Raw genomic sequence first — 18,131 nt, forward strand, 5'->3', positions numbered from 1 at the left:
CAAGGTACTTCAAAAGAAAATGTTTAAAAAAATGGATGGGTTAAGTGAGGTTGTAGATGAACAGTGCTATGAACAGCCTCCGTATAAAAGCAGTGCACTCTCACACTTTGATGTGGCTGCCTCTCATTGGGCTGTAGACCCCTTAGAAAGCAGGGTCACGTCTTTTTTAATTGACTCCATACCATGTTTATTTCATTCCATATGAGAGCTGTGTGACTACTGATGTGTGCAGCTGGTTTGGCGCAAACTTCTGGAGTGCTTTGGCAATAGCTACTGTCTGCCTCGAATAGTCAAAGTACCTACAAAGTGTTCCCGAGTCACCCTGAATCTTCTCACCCACATCTCCCACTTGATAACAGTTGTCCTAGAACTTCAGAATGAGATTTGGTGGTCTTTTTCCAAACTTTTTTTGCTGAATCATCTCGCCAGCCTCTGATTCTCACTCCTACAAAGAACTCTTCACTTTATACTGGGTGTTATAATATATATCTCCTTGAAAAATAATTTACATACCTTACTTTTAAATGCCTGTCTGCATATATCTTTCTACTATATTCACATTTATCTACATATATAGTCCCAAAATTCAGAACACCGTGAAACTTCCAAAGTTTATTGAAAAAAAAAAAAAAAACACATGAACAGATGACTTGATGAATGAGTAAATGAATGATTGCACAAACAGGAACACTCAACCTGAAAAACTAACGGTAAAATGGTGTGTAGTGAGATGAGTCACTTGGTCTATTGATGTAAGGTTTGCAAACTTAACCTACTCTTGAGCATATTTCTGCATTTTCTGCTCTCACACTGTGAACCACCTATAAGCAATCTTAGGTTAAGTGCTTATGTGGTCTCTTGAATAAACATCAAAATTCAAACAATAGGACCTGCGCTCAAGTTACAGCCTGAAGGCAAGTTACAGGAGAGGGTTCATGGTGAATTCATAAATCAGTCTTTAACAGTTTGAATCACAATACTCCACATGATTCAAGCTAGATGGAACTTGTACTTAACTTATCACGTATTTGTGCTTGACTGAAATATTTATATTTTCTCTAAAAGGTACTAGCCATTTTCTTTTTCTTAAAAATGCTTCCAAGTTATTTCAAAATGTTTTTTCTTATTTTGTATTGAATTGTTGGCAACATTTATAAGCTGTGCTTTTTAAAAAGTATTGGAAGTCTTCACAAGAATGAGCATATGAAAAAGCACCACAGTAGAAGTCTCAATCACTTGTTAGAAAAAGGAACCACAACTCTGTGAATAAATGGCAACCCGAAGGGGCTTAACTCAGGTCAATAAACTATGTCGGAAAAATGTCGTGTTAGGAAAACCTAGTGGAGTACAGTGTTTAACTGCATAATTTTTTTGCAATTTTGCTAAATATAGATACCAAGCCTCTAAGGATGTGCTTACTCATGTTGTCTTCTCGGAATGAAGGAGTAATACTCAAAAAAATCTTTATGGTCTTTTTTGTGTACATTTTTTCCTGGTACTTTAAATTCAAAATAATCAATTCATCAAAGTGGCATATTATGATTTACTAAAGATACTGAGTCCTATCTGTGACCAAAGTCTCAAATATAAATCCTCATACACTGTGGGTGAGTGGGAAATATGGAAGTGAAATGAATTAGTTACACATTAAACTAGATAACTGTAGATTTTAAGTCTCCTTTACAAAAGCGCATACATAGCATGAATTTTTTTTCTTTTGGAAAAGTTTATTACCAATCACACCAGACTAAATTGTTATGTACATGAAATATGTAAAATACATTTATAAAAACGGGAAATTACAAATAGAACATCATGTCATAATCTTGCACTTGTCGTATTATGGTACATTTCTGACCACTGTTAAATTTCAAGAAATATATCATTAACAAAAGTTCAATTTTATGATTGTAGGTTGTTTCCTTTCATTGGTTTAGGAAATACAGAGTGTCAGTGGTAATAATACTAGTCCACTTCTTACAGCCCAATGTATTCTACTCAGACAGGACAGGCTGACTTTAGAATTATTGAGTTTTGTATAAAGCCCAGGGAATTTCATCTTTAGAAGGAAGTCTGATTATCAGTGGGTTGAAGAAAAGTGCTATGTAAAATAAACTCCTGTCTTCTGGACACAAGCTCCTCACAAGTGCTCAAAGGTACTGTGATGTCCTCTAAATTTTCCATCTCAACTCTAAAAATAATAAAAGGCATATAGTTTTAAGAAAATTAGCAACACTCTATGCAGCAAACAAGAATTAATGATATCTCAAGTAATGTAGTGCGTAGATTACAAATTGCATTGTTCGTAAATTGTTTTTTTACCTTTGTAAGTAAATGGCACGGCTTTGTGAAGTATCAAATTTTTTGATATACATATAGCATATAATACTAAAATCAATATATATGTGTATGTACAAATATCGGTCATTTATTATTTCCATGAAGTAAAAATAGACAAGATATACAAGGTGTTATCACTATCTGTAATCATCTTACTCAAGCATGTTGCTTTTGTCATAATAAAAGATGCCAGTTTTGTCAAATATACAGGTCTAATAATTTTAAAACGAAGTATGCTTAACAAATGAGCATCGTTTAAATGCCGGAGCCTTTAATGCAAAAGAGTATCTGACTTGCCCTACTGCCTGTGTTTTATGCCAACTCTGTGAAAATCTCAAGCCTGATCTGAATAAATTTGCCTCCATCCTGAATTTTCCGTGTCGTTTTACTGAGCTTTTGTACTTAACCTGGAGGTTTTCAAAATGCCAATGTTCTCATCATGAATGTAAAACAGTTTGTGCTTATATTTATTTCATACACAATCCACGTTGTTTTCCTCCAGGCAGTTATGGATTTCCTTCTCTATCTCTTTAAATGTTGACTGTGGTCTCATTTGCTTGAAATGCTAGTAAGGGGAAGGTAGTTTAACTCAGGAGGTCTTTTCTAGCTGTGTGGTTTTGTATTTCTTAACCTTTGCAAGCAAGTTGCTGAGGTAATGAGATTCCCAGGAGACTTCTTAATGTTAAGAATCAGCAAAATTGCAACTTTTACAGATCACATTCTTTTAACCTACATGGCTTCTCTGTGATATATTTGAATTACCGTGTCAACTGTTGTCAAGTTAGAGTAGGATCAACGTGTGGCTCTATGTCACTTTAAGGTCAGATGTTACTCCTTGGTAGGAAATCTGATGGAATTTAAAACTCAAGTACATTACTTTAGTCATCAAGGATCAAAGTCAACTTCGTGACCGAAAAAAAAAAAAAAAAAAAAAAATGTGTTGTAAGAGACATTTCCGCCTCTGCAATTTAAAGTTATATTTTCAATGTTGTTCTTTCAATTTATTGTTTCAGGAGTGGTCTTTTTATATTTCTTCTGATGTCCCATCCTCATCTACCTTGTTTATTTCTCTCTCTCCCTCCTTCCCTCTCTCTCCTGTTCTCCTGTTCTCTTCCCCTTTCCTCTCTCTCTCTCTCTCTCTCTCTCTCTCTCTCTCTCTCTCTCTCTCTCATTCTCCTTATTTCTCTGCCTTCATAATGTGGAAGAAAAGAGAATCAGGTTCTACTCTGTGGTCACTGCCTAGCTTCTGAAGACCAGATACTCTGACCCTCAGGAATTTACTTGGTAAATGATTCATAGATACTTATTATGAGTCCTGGTGGAAGTGTCATTTGTTAATTAAATCCCAGTCTAGTTTTACACTCTGAAAGATAAAATATTATGAAATAATAAAATTGAGAGGCATTGGGAGAGTCACTAAATTTCTCTTGTGTTGAATTGATTTTTCTGTGGTAATTATACTTTATGAGTAAGGCATATCCTGAATGTAACAAGTCTATGTTAAAATTAAATGTGGAGTGGTTTGGCTTCAGGCCCTGCCTCCATGTTTGTTTCTTGAACTCCTGCCCTTACTTCACTTGATGATGAGTTTTATCCTGTAATATAAAAACTTTTGTATTCTCATGTTTCTTTTGTTCGTGATGTGTATTATAGTAACATATAGCAAATAAAAATAGCTTCACCCAATGATGTGTTATGATCCACGGGTTGGAAAGATGAAATAAACCCTATCATCCTCAAGTTGATTTACTCATTGTTTAATCACAGAATCTGAAGGGAAATTAATACACACACACAATCACACACACACACACACACACACACACACAATCACAACCAAGAAATAAAACAGAAACTAATAACTACTGGTCATTAATATATCTCAATATCAATGGTCTCAACACCCCAATAAAAAGACACAGACTAACAGAATGGTTGCAAAAACATACCTCCCATACAAGAAATACACCTCAACAATAAAGATAGACATTACCTAGAGTAAAGGCCTGGAAAATGGCATTTCAAGTGACCGGACCCAAGAAACAATCTGTAGTAGCCATTCCAGTAGCTAATAAAATATACTTTGAACCAAAATTAATAAAAAAAAAAATCGGAAAGGACAGTTCATACTCATCAAGGCAAAAATGCCCCAAGAGAATGTCTCATCCCTGAACATGTATGCCCCAACACAGGAGCACCCACGTTCATAAAACAAACATTACTAAAGCTTAAATCACACATGGAACCCCAAACATTAATAGTGGAGACTTCAACACCCTACTCTTACCAATACATAGATCATTGAGACAAATAATCAATGGAGAAATATGAAACCAATAGACATCATGCATAAAATGGACCTAACAGACATCTATAAAACATTTCACACGAATACAAAAGTATATACCATCTTCTCAGCACCTCACAGAACATTCTCCAAAACTGACCATATACTTGGTCATAAAGCAAACCTCAAGAGATACAAGAAGATAAAAATAACACCAAACATCTTATCAGACCACCGCCGATTAAAACGGGAACTCAAGAACAGAAACTACAGAAAGCCTACAAATACATAGAAACTGAACAACTCCATACTCAATGACTTCTGGGTCATAGATAAAAAAAAAATTTAAGGACTTCATAGAATTCAATGAAAATGAAGGTACAAGTTACCAAGAGTTATGGTACAAAATGAAAGAAGTGCTAAAAAAAAATGTTAATAGTACTAAGCACCTTCATACAGAAATTGAAGAGATCCCATACTAGCAACTTAACAGCACATCTGAAAACTCTAGGACAAAAGAAAGCAGACACACCCAAGAGGCGTAGATGGTATGATATCTATGCACTTATAAACAGATATTAGCCACATAATACAGGATAACCACACTGCAGTATACAGACCTAAAAAAACTAAACATCAAGGAGGACCCTAGAGAGAATGCTTAATTCCCATCCAGAAGGACAAATAGAATAGAAACAGGAAGCTGTTGAAGAGAAGGTACAGGAAAGTAACCTACCATAGAGGTCCTCTGAAAGATCCCACACAGCAATGTATCCAAGCAGATGCTGAGACACACAGCCAAACTTTGGGGTAGAGTCTTATGGAATAGTTGAGAAATAGAAGGACCTTGAGACGTCAGGAGCTCCACAAGAAGATCATTGGACCCAACAAATCTAGGCAGAGGAGGAGGAGGATGCAGAGACTGATGCACCTACCATGCATGGTGAGGACCTAGACCCTCTTCTCAGATGTAGTAGATAGAACAGTCTCCTTATAAGTCCCATTATATGGGAAATAGGGACTCCTTTTGCGCTGGCCTCCACAAGTTGATCACTTTCCCCTAGTGAAGCAGCCATGCAAGGCCACAGACGAAGAGGATACAGGGAATCCAGATGAGACTTGACAGATTGAGTCAGATGTTAGGAGAAGAGGGCTCCCCTTTCTGAGGACTAGGTGAGGGAGAGAGAGTGTATCAGGGAGGCAAGGTAGGACTGGGAGACAATGAGTGAGGGGCCTACAATTGGCCTAAATTGAATAAATTAAAAATAGAAAAATAAAATAACTCAAAGTATATAGAAAAAGAGAGTTTGTGTAATTTTTTACATATTCATAGATTCAAATGCTTCTAGTCTTATAAATTTTATATGTAGTATAAACTCATGGAGAAAAAAACATGGAAAATGCACAGCAGAATGGTAAATTATGAAAAATTATTGTATGTGTAAATGTTGTATTACAGGAGATGTGATATATTTTGCTAACTTATAAGATTCAAATTTTATTTTAAAAACATATTTTAGTTAAAATGTATTACTGTTTTATTTGTATGTATGTATGACTGTCACATGTTTTCTTGGTACTTCTCATGGCTGAGGGAAGTAATCAGATTGATGTGATTCTGCAGGCAAGCATTGGAAATCTAACCCTGTCCATTGCAAGTGCAGCATATTATTTTAAAGATATTTTCACTGTTTTCAACATAAACAATTTGGAAGTATCTTTGTTAACCTTGATTTGAATATCACTTTATATATGCATGTACTAAAACATCACCAAGAATGTCATTGATATGTACATATTGGTTTTATGTGTAATATATATGTGTTATCAGCTAGAATTCATATTAAAATAATAATTCAAATCTTTTTGTGTTTAAAGACAACTATGAGCAAGCACAAACACCAAAGTAATTTGCTGTTAACAATCATACCTTCACAGATGCAATTTGACTTTGTATGCACATATGATAAAAAAAGCTTACATTTTAATGATATTCTTGAAAAAAAAAACCTTCAAGTTAGCCGATAATACTAGTTCAAGGAATATATCTCAGCAAATCACAATGCAAATCAATTCTTTCTCTTAAGTAAATTACATTTGTTGTTATTGAACAACAAAGTTAGTTGATCTAAAGCAACTAAAACGATCATTTTTGAAGAAAGGTTTTACATCGATTATGGAAGAGTATAACGGTCATAATTTCCTTTACAATATTAAACTGAACAACAACAAAGTCGGGCGTGGTGGCACATGGCTTTAATCCCAGCAATTTTGAAGCAGGGGTAGGAGGATCTCTGTGAGTTTGATGCCATCTTGGTCTACAAAAGTGAGTCTAGGACAGCCAGTGCTACAAAGAGAAGCCTTGTCTCAAAAAAGTAAAAATAAAAAAAAAATTCAAATTATAAGAAAAAATTGGGGATTTGAGACAAATGCATGTAGGTATATTTGTGGGTGTGTATGTCTATCTCTAAAACACACAAATAATCTAAATCATGTCATATTCTTCTGCTCAAACACATATTCTCTGCCACTGTTTTTACTTATATTAATTTCATTATCCACTCTAGTAAATGAAAGCAATGCACCATTTGGTCTCCAAAGACCACTATCAAATCAGGCCATAAGTGTGACACAGAGAAATAAAATTACGATAGGAAAATGAACCCATTCTTCTGCTCTGAAGAATCATAACATCAAAAGTGCATGTTGAACACATTTGAAATATTGGTATCATATGTCTGTAACCCCTGAAAACTAAGTGTTGTCTTTTATTTTACAGAAATTGAGAAAGAAAGTTGTGGAGACCCCGGCACACCTTTATATGGAATTAGAGAAGGCGACGGTTTTTCTAATCGTGATGTTTTAAGGTTTGAATGCCAGTTTGGGTTTGAATTAATTGGAGAGAAATCCATTGTTTGTCAGGAGAATAACCAATGGTCTGCAAATATACCCATCTGTATCTGTGAGTACCAAATGCTTTGCTTCTAGATGGCATATGTTACCCTGTCCTTGCATATAATTGCTTTTGTAATTAATTGCAAAGAGCTGGAACCAAGTAATTATTTTTGAATGAGTAGCACTTTGTGATACTATCTTTAACATGTGTGCTTGTGCCAAATTATAAATTTCATTACAGATTTAAGTAATGTTAACATAGTTCACTTGGCAAGTGCAAGAATATATATTACGTACATTTTTTTCTAACAAGTTGGTGGTATTTTATGCTTTATACATGGCACGTTTCTTATGGAAAATAAACAGCATAGATAATTCTAATAAGCCTTTTTATTTTCAGAAGATAATGCATGCTTGTTTGTAATAAAAACTTTGAAAATATTTGAGGATTCTTTTCTATGTAAGTTCCTTTATATTTGCATGGAGGGACTCACAGTAAGGCACAGAGGTCATAGCATAAAAAGCATTAATGTTTATCTCATATAAAATGCTTGTATTATAAGAACATATTTCTCAAAATATATTAATTTTTCAGCTTAGTTGAAACAAACCGAACTTGAATATTATCTACTGAAGCACTTTTTATGCTCAAGCACATTGTCTTCATTGTATTACAATGCTTTTTCAGAGGAATAATACACAGCTATGCTCCTGAGCTATGCTCCTGAGCTATGCTCCTTAGCTATACTCCTGAGCTGTGCTCCTGAGCTATACTCCTGAGCTATGCTCCTGAGCTATGCTCCTGAGCTATGCTCGCTCCTGAGCTATGCTCCTGAGCTATGCTCCTGAGCTATACTCCTGAGCTATGCTCCTGAGCTATGCTCCTGAGAGACTCTCAGCAGATGGGCAGTTCTCACCTGTAATAAAGGTGACCTGCGCACTCCTTTTGAGAATGAAGAAAAAGCATTAGAGGAGCTGATTTTAATCTGTTAATGTCATCTAAAGTTTAGAAGTACTTAAGCTATTTTAATTGATGATATTTTATTCTAAGCATTTTTCCAGAAAGATATTATTGGTTTCATAATGGAAAACCTAGTATGCGATAAATCACAGCAACAGTGAAGGAAAATATAGTGCAAGATAGGATCCAGGGTTTTGAGTGTTCTGGATAAGTGTTCTTTTTCGAGCCACACCCTGGCTCAAAAATGAAAAAGTAATTGAAAACATTTTATCGGATGCTAGAATACTTAAAAAGAGTGTGTATATAATCCCCTAAAAGCAATCTGAAAAATTATTGAATATCAAATAAATACTTCGTTTTGTTCAAAATGAGGTCTCATGTGCAACCGCATTGGTTGGCCTGGTACTTACTGCATAGCTACAGAGAGCCTGTCATTTGTAGTAGTTATCCTGTGTGCTGGGATTATAGGTATGTGTCACTATTGGACATTTAGCAATTTTCAACTAAGATCAGTAATTTAGTAAGTGATAAGAATAGGCCTGGTGGCACTCAAAGAAAGAATAAGCAGGCTACCAAGATGAGACTTGATAGCCTATGACCATAAAATGGGGGTGGAGGTCCCCCTCTGTCAGAGACATAGGGGAAGGGAATAGGGTGAAAGCAGGAGGGAGGGAGGAATGGGATGATACAAGTGATGGGTTAACAATTTATTTGTAATCTGAATAAATTAATAAAATTAAAATAAAAAATTTACAAAACAATATTGCATCTAATATTTTATGTGCAGGCTGTAGGTAGTTTTAAATGCATTTGCCTGAATAAATGTAGATGGATAGATCAGGACTTTATAGATATAATCCTTGTATAAATCCCAATAAATAGTAAAAAGATAATTATAAAATTTGACAAAAGGAAACCTTATGAAAATTCTCTGACTATAAATACATTACACTAGTTTTTGAATCATACTCAATTACCTCATAATTTTAAATAACTACTCAAAGCACTTTCTCTGGGCATGTGACAGTGGACAAGATGATGTTACCTAAAACAGCCTTGCACCTATTAAAACCATGGGCATGAGGCATATTATAAAAATACACTCATCTCCTTGAAGTTCTGTGTGGCTTGTGAACTATCTGTGTGTGGATCATTTATCTCAGGAGGTGGCATCCTTAAGTAGTCTAAATGTGCATATAAATACAGTTTAAAAAAACATAAACCTTTATCTTTTACTAATTTAGCTGTCATTTTGCTACAATGACTGTAGACTTAAAATCCCCAGTATTTTAGCAGAGTAGAAGAGAAGGGAGGGCAATAGACTGTGTGTGATCTAGAGAGCGCAGTGGCAGGAAAATTGTGCAAACTAACTTTGCAAGAGAAAGGGATGGAAAGAATGGATGAGCCAGATGAAAATGAGGAGCGGTGTGAAGCATTTTACTCTGGAGAGGACTTGGCTATCGACCCGATGGACTCACAAAATCTGTGGTTACTTCAAAAATAACCTACCCAAGATCAACCAAGCCCAAATCCAAGCATAAATGATCCAGGAGGCTCGCAAGGCCCCACCCCTAACTGACCAGTTAAAAGTAGTCAATAATTGTTTGTGAAGAAAGATTCATTCTTTCTGGTGGGTGTTAGCCACTGGTATACTGCTTGTATTCCATTGGAAGGTTTCATACCCATTTACCTATGAGAAGCACTAATTAGGACTCAGTGAGTTATAAAAGGAAAGTGAGGAAGAGAATCTCCAACAAGACAATCAGAGACAGAGACACAGCAAGAGGAGGTGAAAAAAAAAAAAGACATGAAACTTAAAGATGGATGTGTTGGAGATGGATCCCTCAGAACTTGGAAGAAGGAAAAGGATGTTGACATTATCACATTACATTGTATGTGTATATAAGATTCTTAAAGCATAATTGGAAGCAGAAAGGGTCAGAGAATGCAAGGTAAATCCATGCCCTTTGAAAGGGATGGAGGAAGGCTTCATGTTTGAACCCGTAACTGGCTACATAGTAGCGCCAAGATCACAGAAAAGAGAGGGTTAGTTTTTTTCTTCTTAGACTTCTCTTCTCAAAGGTGAAATCTGTTTTTAAAAATGCTTTCAAAGCTTGAGAAGAAGAAAGGCAAAAGCATTTGAAACAAATTTACCTGCAATGTGGCTCAGCCTAAATTCTGCAAGTTTGTAACTTGTAAAATTATTCCAATATGAAAAAAAATTCAAAACCTTTAAAGAAATGATGAAATTACATGTTATGTGAGCTTTTTTAGTATATAATCAAATGTATATAACCAAAAGATTATGTTAACTAGTAAATTCAAATCATTTCCTGAGATTAGACATATAAATAATTTTTTAAAGTGAAATGTGCTCTATGAGTGTTGTCTCAGTTACTGTTTTTCTGCTGTGAGGAGACACAATGGCGAAGGTAAGTTGCGTTATAAAAGAAACCATTTATCTGGGGACTTGCTTATTGTTTTAGTCCAGGGTCATTAGGACAGTAAGCAGATAGTCATGGCCCTGGAGCAGTAGCTGAAAGTTTTACATACTTATCTCAGGCAGTAGGCAGACAGAAAGACACTGAGCTAGGCATGGGCTTTTGAAACCTCAAAGGTCGGCCCAAGTGATAGACCTCCTCCAACAAGGCCACATCTCCCAATCCTCTTACTATGGCCAAGCATTCAAACATATGAGCTATGAGAGCAACTGTCATTCAAATCACCACATGGGTCAAGGTACAGAAACATAAATAACCAGAATTCATGTGTGGATTCTCCAAATAAAGTGAATACGCAAATATATAATAACCATGGGGAAAACCTTCATCCTAACTACTGGTAGAAGACAGTAAAATAAAAACATGTCATTTTCCTTATGAAACTAAAGGAAAGTATGTTAACACAGTGTGTTCTTCTTACAGGGAATTATGTTCTTTTAATGCAGCTTTTTATGTTTCACTACACAGTGGAATTATTTGAAAAATTCCGTAAACTGTTTTGAGACTTCAAGTTTATATTCTTTGTGAACTCATTAACTATCCCAAGGAAATAATCAAAAGACACTCATCACTGAATTATATTTTAGAATGCAATTCTAAATGCTACCTTAAACTTTCATGTAGACATAAAAGAATGGTGTTAGGAGCTTAAATGATGAATATAATTATGTGCACTAGATTTGAATTTTCATATATTACTTATAATGATTCTATTGTAGTGGTGTACATCTCCAATTTAAATACTTGGACTGAAGCAGAAAGATGAATAATCATAGGCCATTGTGGTCTACATACTGGGAAATTGACTGAAAACTATACATCAAACACACCACACATGCAAATAATTGTTTATATACCTTATATAAAGACTTTAAACATATTTTATGTGTGCATACTCTGTGCGTGTATGTGTGTGCATGTGTGTGACAAATACAATTTTGCTCATATTTATGAAGTGAGTTTTATTAAAAGTAATAGCACTGGAAGAAACTGTCTATCAATATTTTAACATTCATTTGTTTTGAGTAATTGTTTTCTTTGATTGTTTTATCTTTTTTATCTTTCCTCGGCTTTCTAAATTTCAATCCAATGTTTAAAACTTCTGGAAAAAAAGCAAGACACAAGACTATATGGTTTTTGCTGATTAACTGTTTATTTACTTGTCCTTCTAGTCTTTGCTACTAGTGACAGCTGTTGACCATTGTAAATATTAACCATTCACCTTATTTGTATCTTAAACTATCAGAACACCCTAAGACATGGTAGGGTTGAAATCCATTTAAGCACCCTTGCTAATATTCTGTAAACTTTATAATCCCAACTCTGTGATTACCCACAAAGTGGTTCTTTCTTCAATCACTGTATTAACCTTCATGTTCCATGGGCACTTGTGACCATTTCTCCTATGTGCAGAAATGAAGGTTGCAGATTATTCTAACGCAGACAGGTTAAAGGGGATAATAAACTGTCACTGAGTTGGGTGGAGTGATTCATGCCTGGTCTCCACCTCTGAAGGCTGAAGCAGCAACAATTACAAGATGTTTCTGTTCTGCCTGGGAGTGAGTTCTTGAATACTCCAGCTACAGAGTGAGAACTGTCTGAAAACACAAAAGCAAACAAACCAACAAAATAAAATGCACCTTTTATTTAAATTACAAATCTGCATAACTCCAAATTCACATGAAGTCATAGCTGATGTTATTCATATGTAAAATGAAGTTTTGTGTGTAGTTTAGCAATGTTGGTCCTTGCTGGAGGCCCTGAATTCACTCTTTAGTAAAGGAAAAAAGTGACAAATTTTTAAAGCAAAAACTGTAGCTTTTCCTTTCTTGTTTATAAGACAACTTAGATTATTTGTTCTGTTCATGATTGCTTACTGATTATAGCTGTAGACTACCACAAAATATGTGTAGATATTGCCTTTTAATATTTACTGTTTGTAAACTTCTATTTTATTTTATTTTTTTTCTTTTTACCAGTTCCTTGCCTCTCTAACTTCACTGCACCGATGGGAACAGTACTTTCCCCTGATTATCCAGAAGGCTATGGAAATAACTTAAATTGCATCTGGACAATAATATCTGATCCAGGGAGCCGGATCCACCTTTCCTTCAATGACTTTGATCTGGAATCTCAGTTTGACTTTCTTGCTGTTAAAGATGGTGACTCGCCAGACTCCCCGATTCTAGGAACCTTTACTGGGGCTGAGGTGCCTTCACACCTTACCAGCAACAGCCACATACTGAGACTCGAATTTCAAGCTGACCACTCCATGTCAGGACGTGGCTTCAACATCACGTACAACAGTAAGGGTTTCCCTTTGAGTTTGCTTGTTTATCTATATAACGTACGTAAAAGCAATCATGCAAACCGGCCCTCTTGTTTCAAGGATGAGGACACTTGAGAAAGCTATAGATCTAGTTTTACCAGTGACTGGCTCTAACTTATTGATACCCAGGGAGATTTTACTACTTCTGTGTCATTTCTCTTCGTGAGGGACCTAATTTTATTTCACCTGAGACAAAGATCCATTTCAGTGTTTTTGTTGTATCAGCCAATAGATTAGGTTTTTCTATTAAAATTTACCATAATATTAAACCAGATTTCACTTCTGACTATTTATCAGTTTTTTTTAAAATGAAGCAACCTTGCTTTAGATACTTAGAAACTCACAGAGACCTTCATTAAAGACAGCACACAAATCTAATTCCAAAGAGATTAACTCCCACTGCGATAGGAGTGCTGGAGAGAGGCACATCACTAACTCTGGGCAAAGCATCCTCACCTGAGTATGAGAAAAACTGCTTCAGACTTAAAAAGTGTCAGCAAAAGTAAGAAAGCACAACTTCAAGTCTTGGCCTCGCCACTGCACTTTTAGATATCTAACCCATATACCTATGACTATAAAAGCACGTTGGAAGAATGCAAGAGTAAACTATAATAAATTAAATGTAGATTCAATAAGTTTATCCGGCAGTCTGTGACTCCAGAACAAGCTCAGTAACCACTAGCTATCTTTTGCACTAATCACTTGATATTTGTACCATGTTGCAGTGTTTATTGTATTCTCCTAAGTTCAAGGTATATTTTTTCCTTAGGTTTCATGTATAAACCACATTCAGGTTTGTACTTTTGAAACATGAATGTTATTCATCTGAAAATACTTACGGCAGCTGAAAAGGCTTAAATCACATAAAAAGAGAAGACTTCTTGGTTTAAAATACTTACATGGGAGTGCCTTCTTGTGTGAAGGTTTGAGCAGAAGCCAGTCATGGCTGCTAGTGTTCATGGCTTTCTCTTGAACTATCCACTCTATCTCAGATGCTCTCTAACCTTCTGGATTAATGGGAGAGTGCTCTCTCTCACTAGAATTGAGTCTCCAGATACCAGCACTGCCTTTAGAAAGAATTTCACCCTTCACTCCACCATTATCTACTGATACTGAGTTTTATCCATGAGAAACAAAATACAGTGTCCTTTCAATGTGCCTGAAACTGTGCACAGCGTCACTCATGGAATCTGCTTGCAAATGTGCCACTGCTCATCATTTACACTCAGATAGGTGTGATATTTGTCACTGGGATCTAAAATGAAAGCTTTATCTGAAAATTCTTCAAACACGTGTACACATATGAATACATGTACACATCTGTTTAATTACAGTTTTTAGTTTGTATTACTTGTATGAGGCTTTTAACTCCAATGCCTGTGGCATTTTCAGATATTATTTCGTTCTGTCTCTATAGTAAATAATGTATTTAATTATATGTAAATTCATATATTTAATAATTCCTACTTAAAATTTAATTGTACTTTATCTAATGCACAAGCACAAGACCAGAAAACTGAACTTGAAATTTATTTTTATTGTGTTTTTAATTAGTTCTTTAAGAGTTAATAAATTTTGGTTATAATATAAAACAGTCATTTAAGTAAGTGTGCCTATAATGTATTGGTATATTTAATAACATGTCTCAATTCTTATTACCGTTTAGGATAAAAATTATAATAAAATAATTCTAATGAGAAATAACAGTGAAATGGTGATTAGTAAGAAAATAAAAGAATTGCTGCATTCATGCAGAATAATTACAGTATCAAAATCTAAAAGCCTAATAAATAAGCTTTAAGCTTGTAAGCCATGATACTTTGTCCTCACAGCAATATCCTTTTTTATGTTATATAAAATAAAATTTTATTATAGATCTCTGATTCTATGGATTAATAAAAATAAAAGTTTGGATAACTCCAAATAATCTAATATTTATTAAATAAGCACATCATTATTATAGCTCTCCTTTTTGCTAGACATCCTAAAAGAAACAAAATAAAATACAGGAGTGGCTCTAAGTTGATAAGACATGAGAAAAATAACCAAAGATACAAAAGACTTTGAGAGAAACTTAAATGCCAGAGCCAGTGACACACAGCATCCTCTAAACTCTTATGTCGGACCAGAAGCAAGCTACATCACTTTTTCAAATCTGACATTTCTCCTCATGGTGATATTTTCTTCATCAGATACATCTAAGTATTAAGTGTGATAATATCACATCTGTGTGCCTAGGACATGGTTTAAGAGTTAAGTCCCTTTTCTGGGATAGTAGAAAAGAAAGGTCATGCAGTCATGGAAACCTATAAAATAATTGCAATAATATCTGACTAGACTGAAACAGCCCCTTTAATTTTCTTATTAAAATTGTTTTTCATTCCTGGCAAAAGAGTCATGGAATTTTCAAGGGAGATAACATAAACCTGTTAGAATTCATATTAATTAGAATCTGAACATGTTATATTAGAGATTTTTATATTGGTTTAACATAATGATCAACACAAATAGAAACAATTTTTATTTCTAAATTTTAAGTCTTAGTGTACAATCTATGTGTTGAAACAATCACAACTGGTATGCCTTATTTTACACTCATATGGTCAAAGGAAAGTATTTAAATTTACAAAGTAAATAAAAGGGCTTTTGAGGAGAAAGAAATACAATCATTATTAACAGTCACCTTTCCTTATAACCCCTGCCCCAAAAATCCATGGTATTCCTCCTGTCTAATTCTCCTCCTGTTTTTGTTTGTCATACTTAAGCGTTCGGCCATAACGAGTGCCCTGATCCTGGAATACCCATCAATGCTCGTCGTTTTGGAGATAACTTTCAATTAGGAAGTTCCATTTCGGTTATTTGTGAAGAAGGGTTTATTAAAACTCAGGGAACGGAAACAATTACATGTATTCTTATGGATGGAAAAGTAATGTGGAGTGGACCGATTCCAAGATGTGGAGGTAAGCTGAATGGTGAAATGCAAGAGGAACCCCAACCACAGTGTACTCTAAACCTTAGCAAGAAGTGGGCTATTCCATCAGAATTGTTGTCATTGCCATCTTACTGTATGACATAAGCTACATATTATACATACATACAACTGAAGTATGCTTCTAGTTTATATGGATAAATATTTTAGCATCTTTTAAGAGTCCCTTTTTTAAGTCTTTCTCAATATGAATATTAATAAATAGTAAGATTGGGTAACTTGTTTAAGCTTCTGTTTGACCATTGTAGTTATAGGTAACAACTTATATAAAACCATAGTTATTTATCCTATGTTCCATCACATTTTCTTGGTGTTTAATAATTATTTATAGTCATTCAGTTTTCAGAAACTCAGTAACAAAATGGTACCCATATTTAAGATGGGCAAATTTTTTATCTACAGCTAAATGTTTTTTCATTTTTTTTCTTCCATATTAAGACATAAACTTTTAGTCAAAAACTTTCAATACTGTATACACTTATATATACACAATGGAAATGCTATATGAAAATATATAACATATTCAAACATATATATATAGATATATATATAATGTATTAATGTAGATTCTACAGAAGTGTGTGTTTGGATATGTAGGGTTTATTTATAACTGCTGCAGTGAAGATTAATATTCAAAATCCCAATTTCCTTTTTCCAGGCAACACTCTTAGAACATATATTTAATTAATAAATTAGTATAGGGTGTGGAGAATCATGAACCTCCCATAACAAATCAGTGGTACATTAAGTTATTTATTTTTCTTCTTTTTGTGTTCTGGTAATAAAGGCCTTGAGTCTGAGGAGAATTCTCAGCAAATAATGGGCTTTCATTGGAGGTGTGAAAACCTTACTTGAATGCCCAGAATTCATATAAGAAATCCAGGCATAGTGATACATGTTTGTAAGACAGCACTCTAGAGGCAGAAACAGGTGGATGCATGTGTGTGTACGCATTTAAGAATATAAAACCCAGTGCCTTGGGTACAAGCTTAAAATAGTTTCTTTTTGCCTTCACTCTTACATGTGCTCCAACTGAATATAAAATTTGATGTCTCATTTGTGTTGGCTCATTTGAGAATATTTGATGTAATTTTTTTGAAGTTCAGACATACAATCACTACCTATAATTTACTACTTTCATCATATTCAACACATTTGCAGCGTCTCATAGTGAAATAACTTTAGATAATGTAATTATGTGTCCCTAGTGGCTCTCTTGATTAAAATCTTTTTTCCTCTGTACTTTAATCACTGTGTCACCTGAGTATCCTGAAGTAGATGACTTAAGAATACTTTTCAAACTTTAAGAATTATTCACTTGCAATGGCTACTGATAACTATGACTGCAGCGTTCCTCCTAAAAATTAACGGAGCTGCACGGTAAAATGTGAAATAAGGGGAAACAGACTAATGTTCCGTCTTTATATCACACTTCCCCATTAACTGATCTGTCTCTTCTCTCTCTGTTCTGAGGGATATGTAGGAAATAGGAAGAAAGTTGGTTTCAGGAAAAAAGGAGTTGGTTTCAGGAAAAATGTTCCCTGGGTCAGGAGTATAGAACAGTTGACATGGATACGGTGACTGACTGGGGTCTGCAGAGAACGGCAGGCAGCTATAGTAAGCAGTGGAGGTTCAGGGTTATCCTGTGGCTTGTCTGCGGTGAGGAGCTATTTCAGTTAGCAGTGACATCATCTGAACTGGCTTCTCCATTTCTCTGGCTGTTGTTTTCAAGTCTCAGTGGGCAGACACAACACACTTCCTGATAATGGCTGGATTCCGTTGCCTTATTTTCCTAACTAGGGCATTGATTTTAAAGTTGACTGACGCCT

General features: G+C 34.9%; 1 protein-coding gene across 2 annotated transcripts in view; it reads left to right on the top strand.

Moving 5' to 3' along the window:
* The window catches only part of Csmd3 (CUB and Sushi multiple domains 3), a 1,090,370-nt gene that overhangs the window by 643,613 nt on the left and 428,626 nt on the right, over window positions 1-18,131 (top strand). For both annotated transcript variants that reach the window (XM_051159708.1, XM_051159709.1), the window contains 3 exons: window positions 7,407-7,589; window positions 12,964-13,290; window positions 16,079-16,273. In XM_051159708.1, the coding sequence (XP_051015665.1) occupies window positions 7,407-7,589; window positions 12,964-13,290; window positions 16,079-16,273 (705 nt within the window). The remainder of the gene's footprint in view (window positions 1-7,406; window positions 7,590-12,963; window positions 13,291-16,078; window positions 16,274-18,131) is intronic.

The sequence above is a fragment of the Acomys russatus genome, chromosome 17 (assembly GCF_903995435.1).
Source record: "Acomys russatus chromosome 17, mAcoRus1.1, whole genome shotgun sequence".
In the NCBI taxonomy this organism is placed as follows: domain Eukaryota; kingdom Metazoa; phylum Chordata; class Mammalia; order Rodentia; family Muridae; genus Acomys; species Acomys russatus.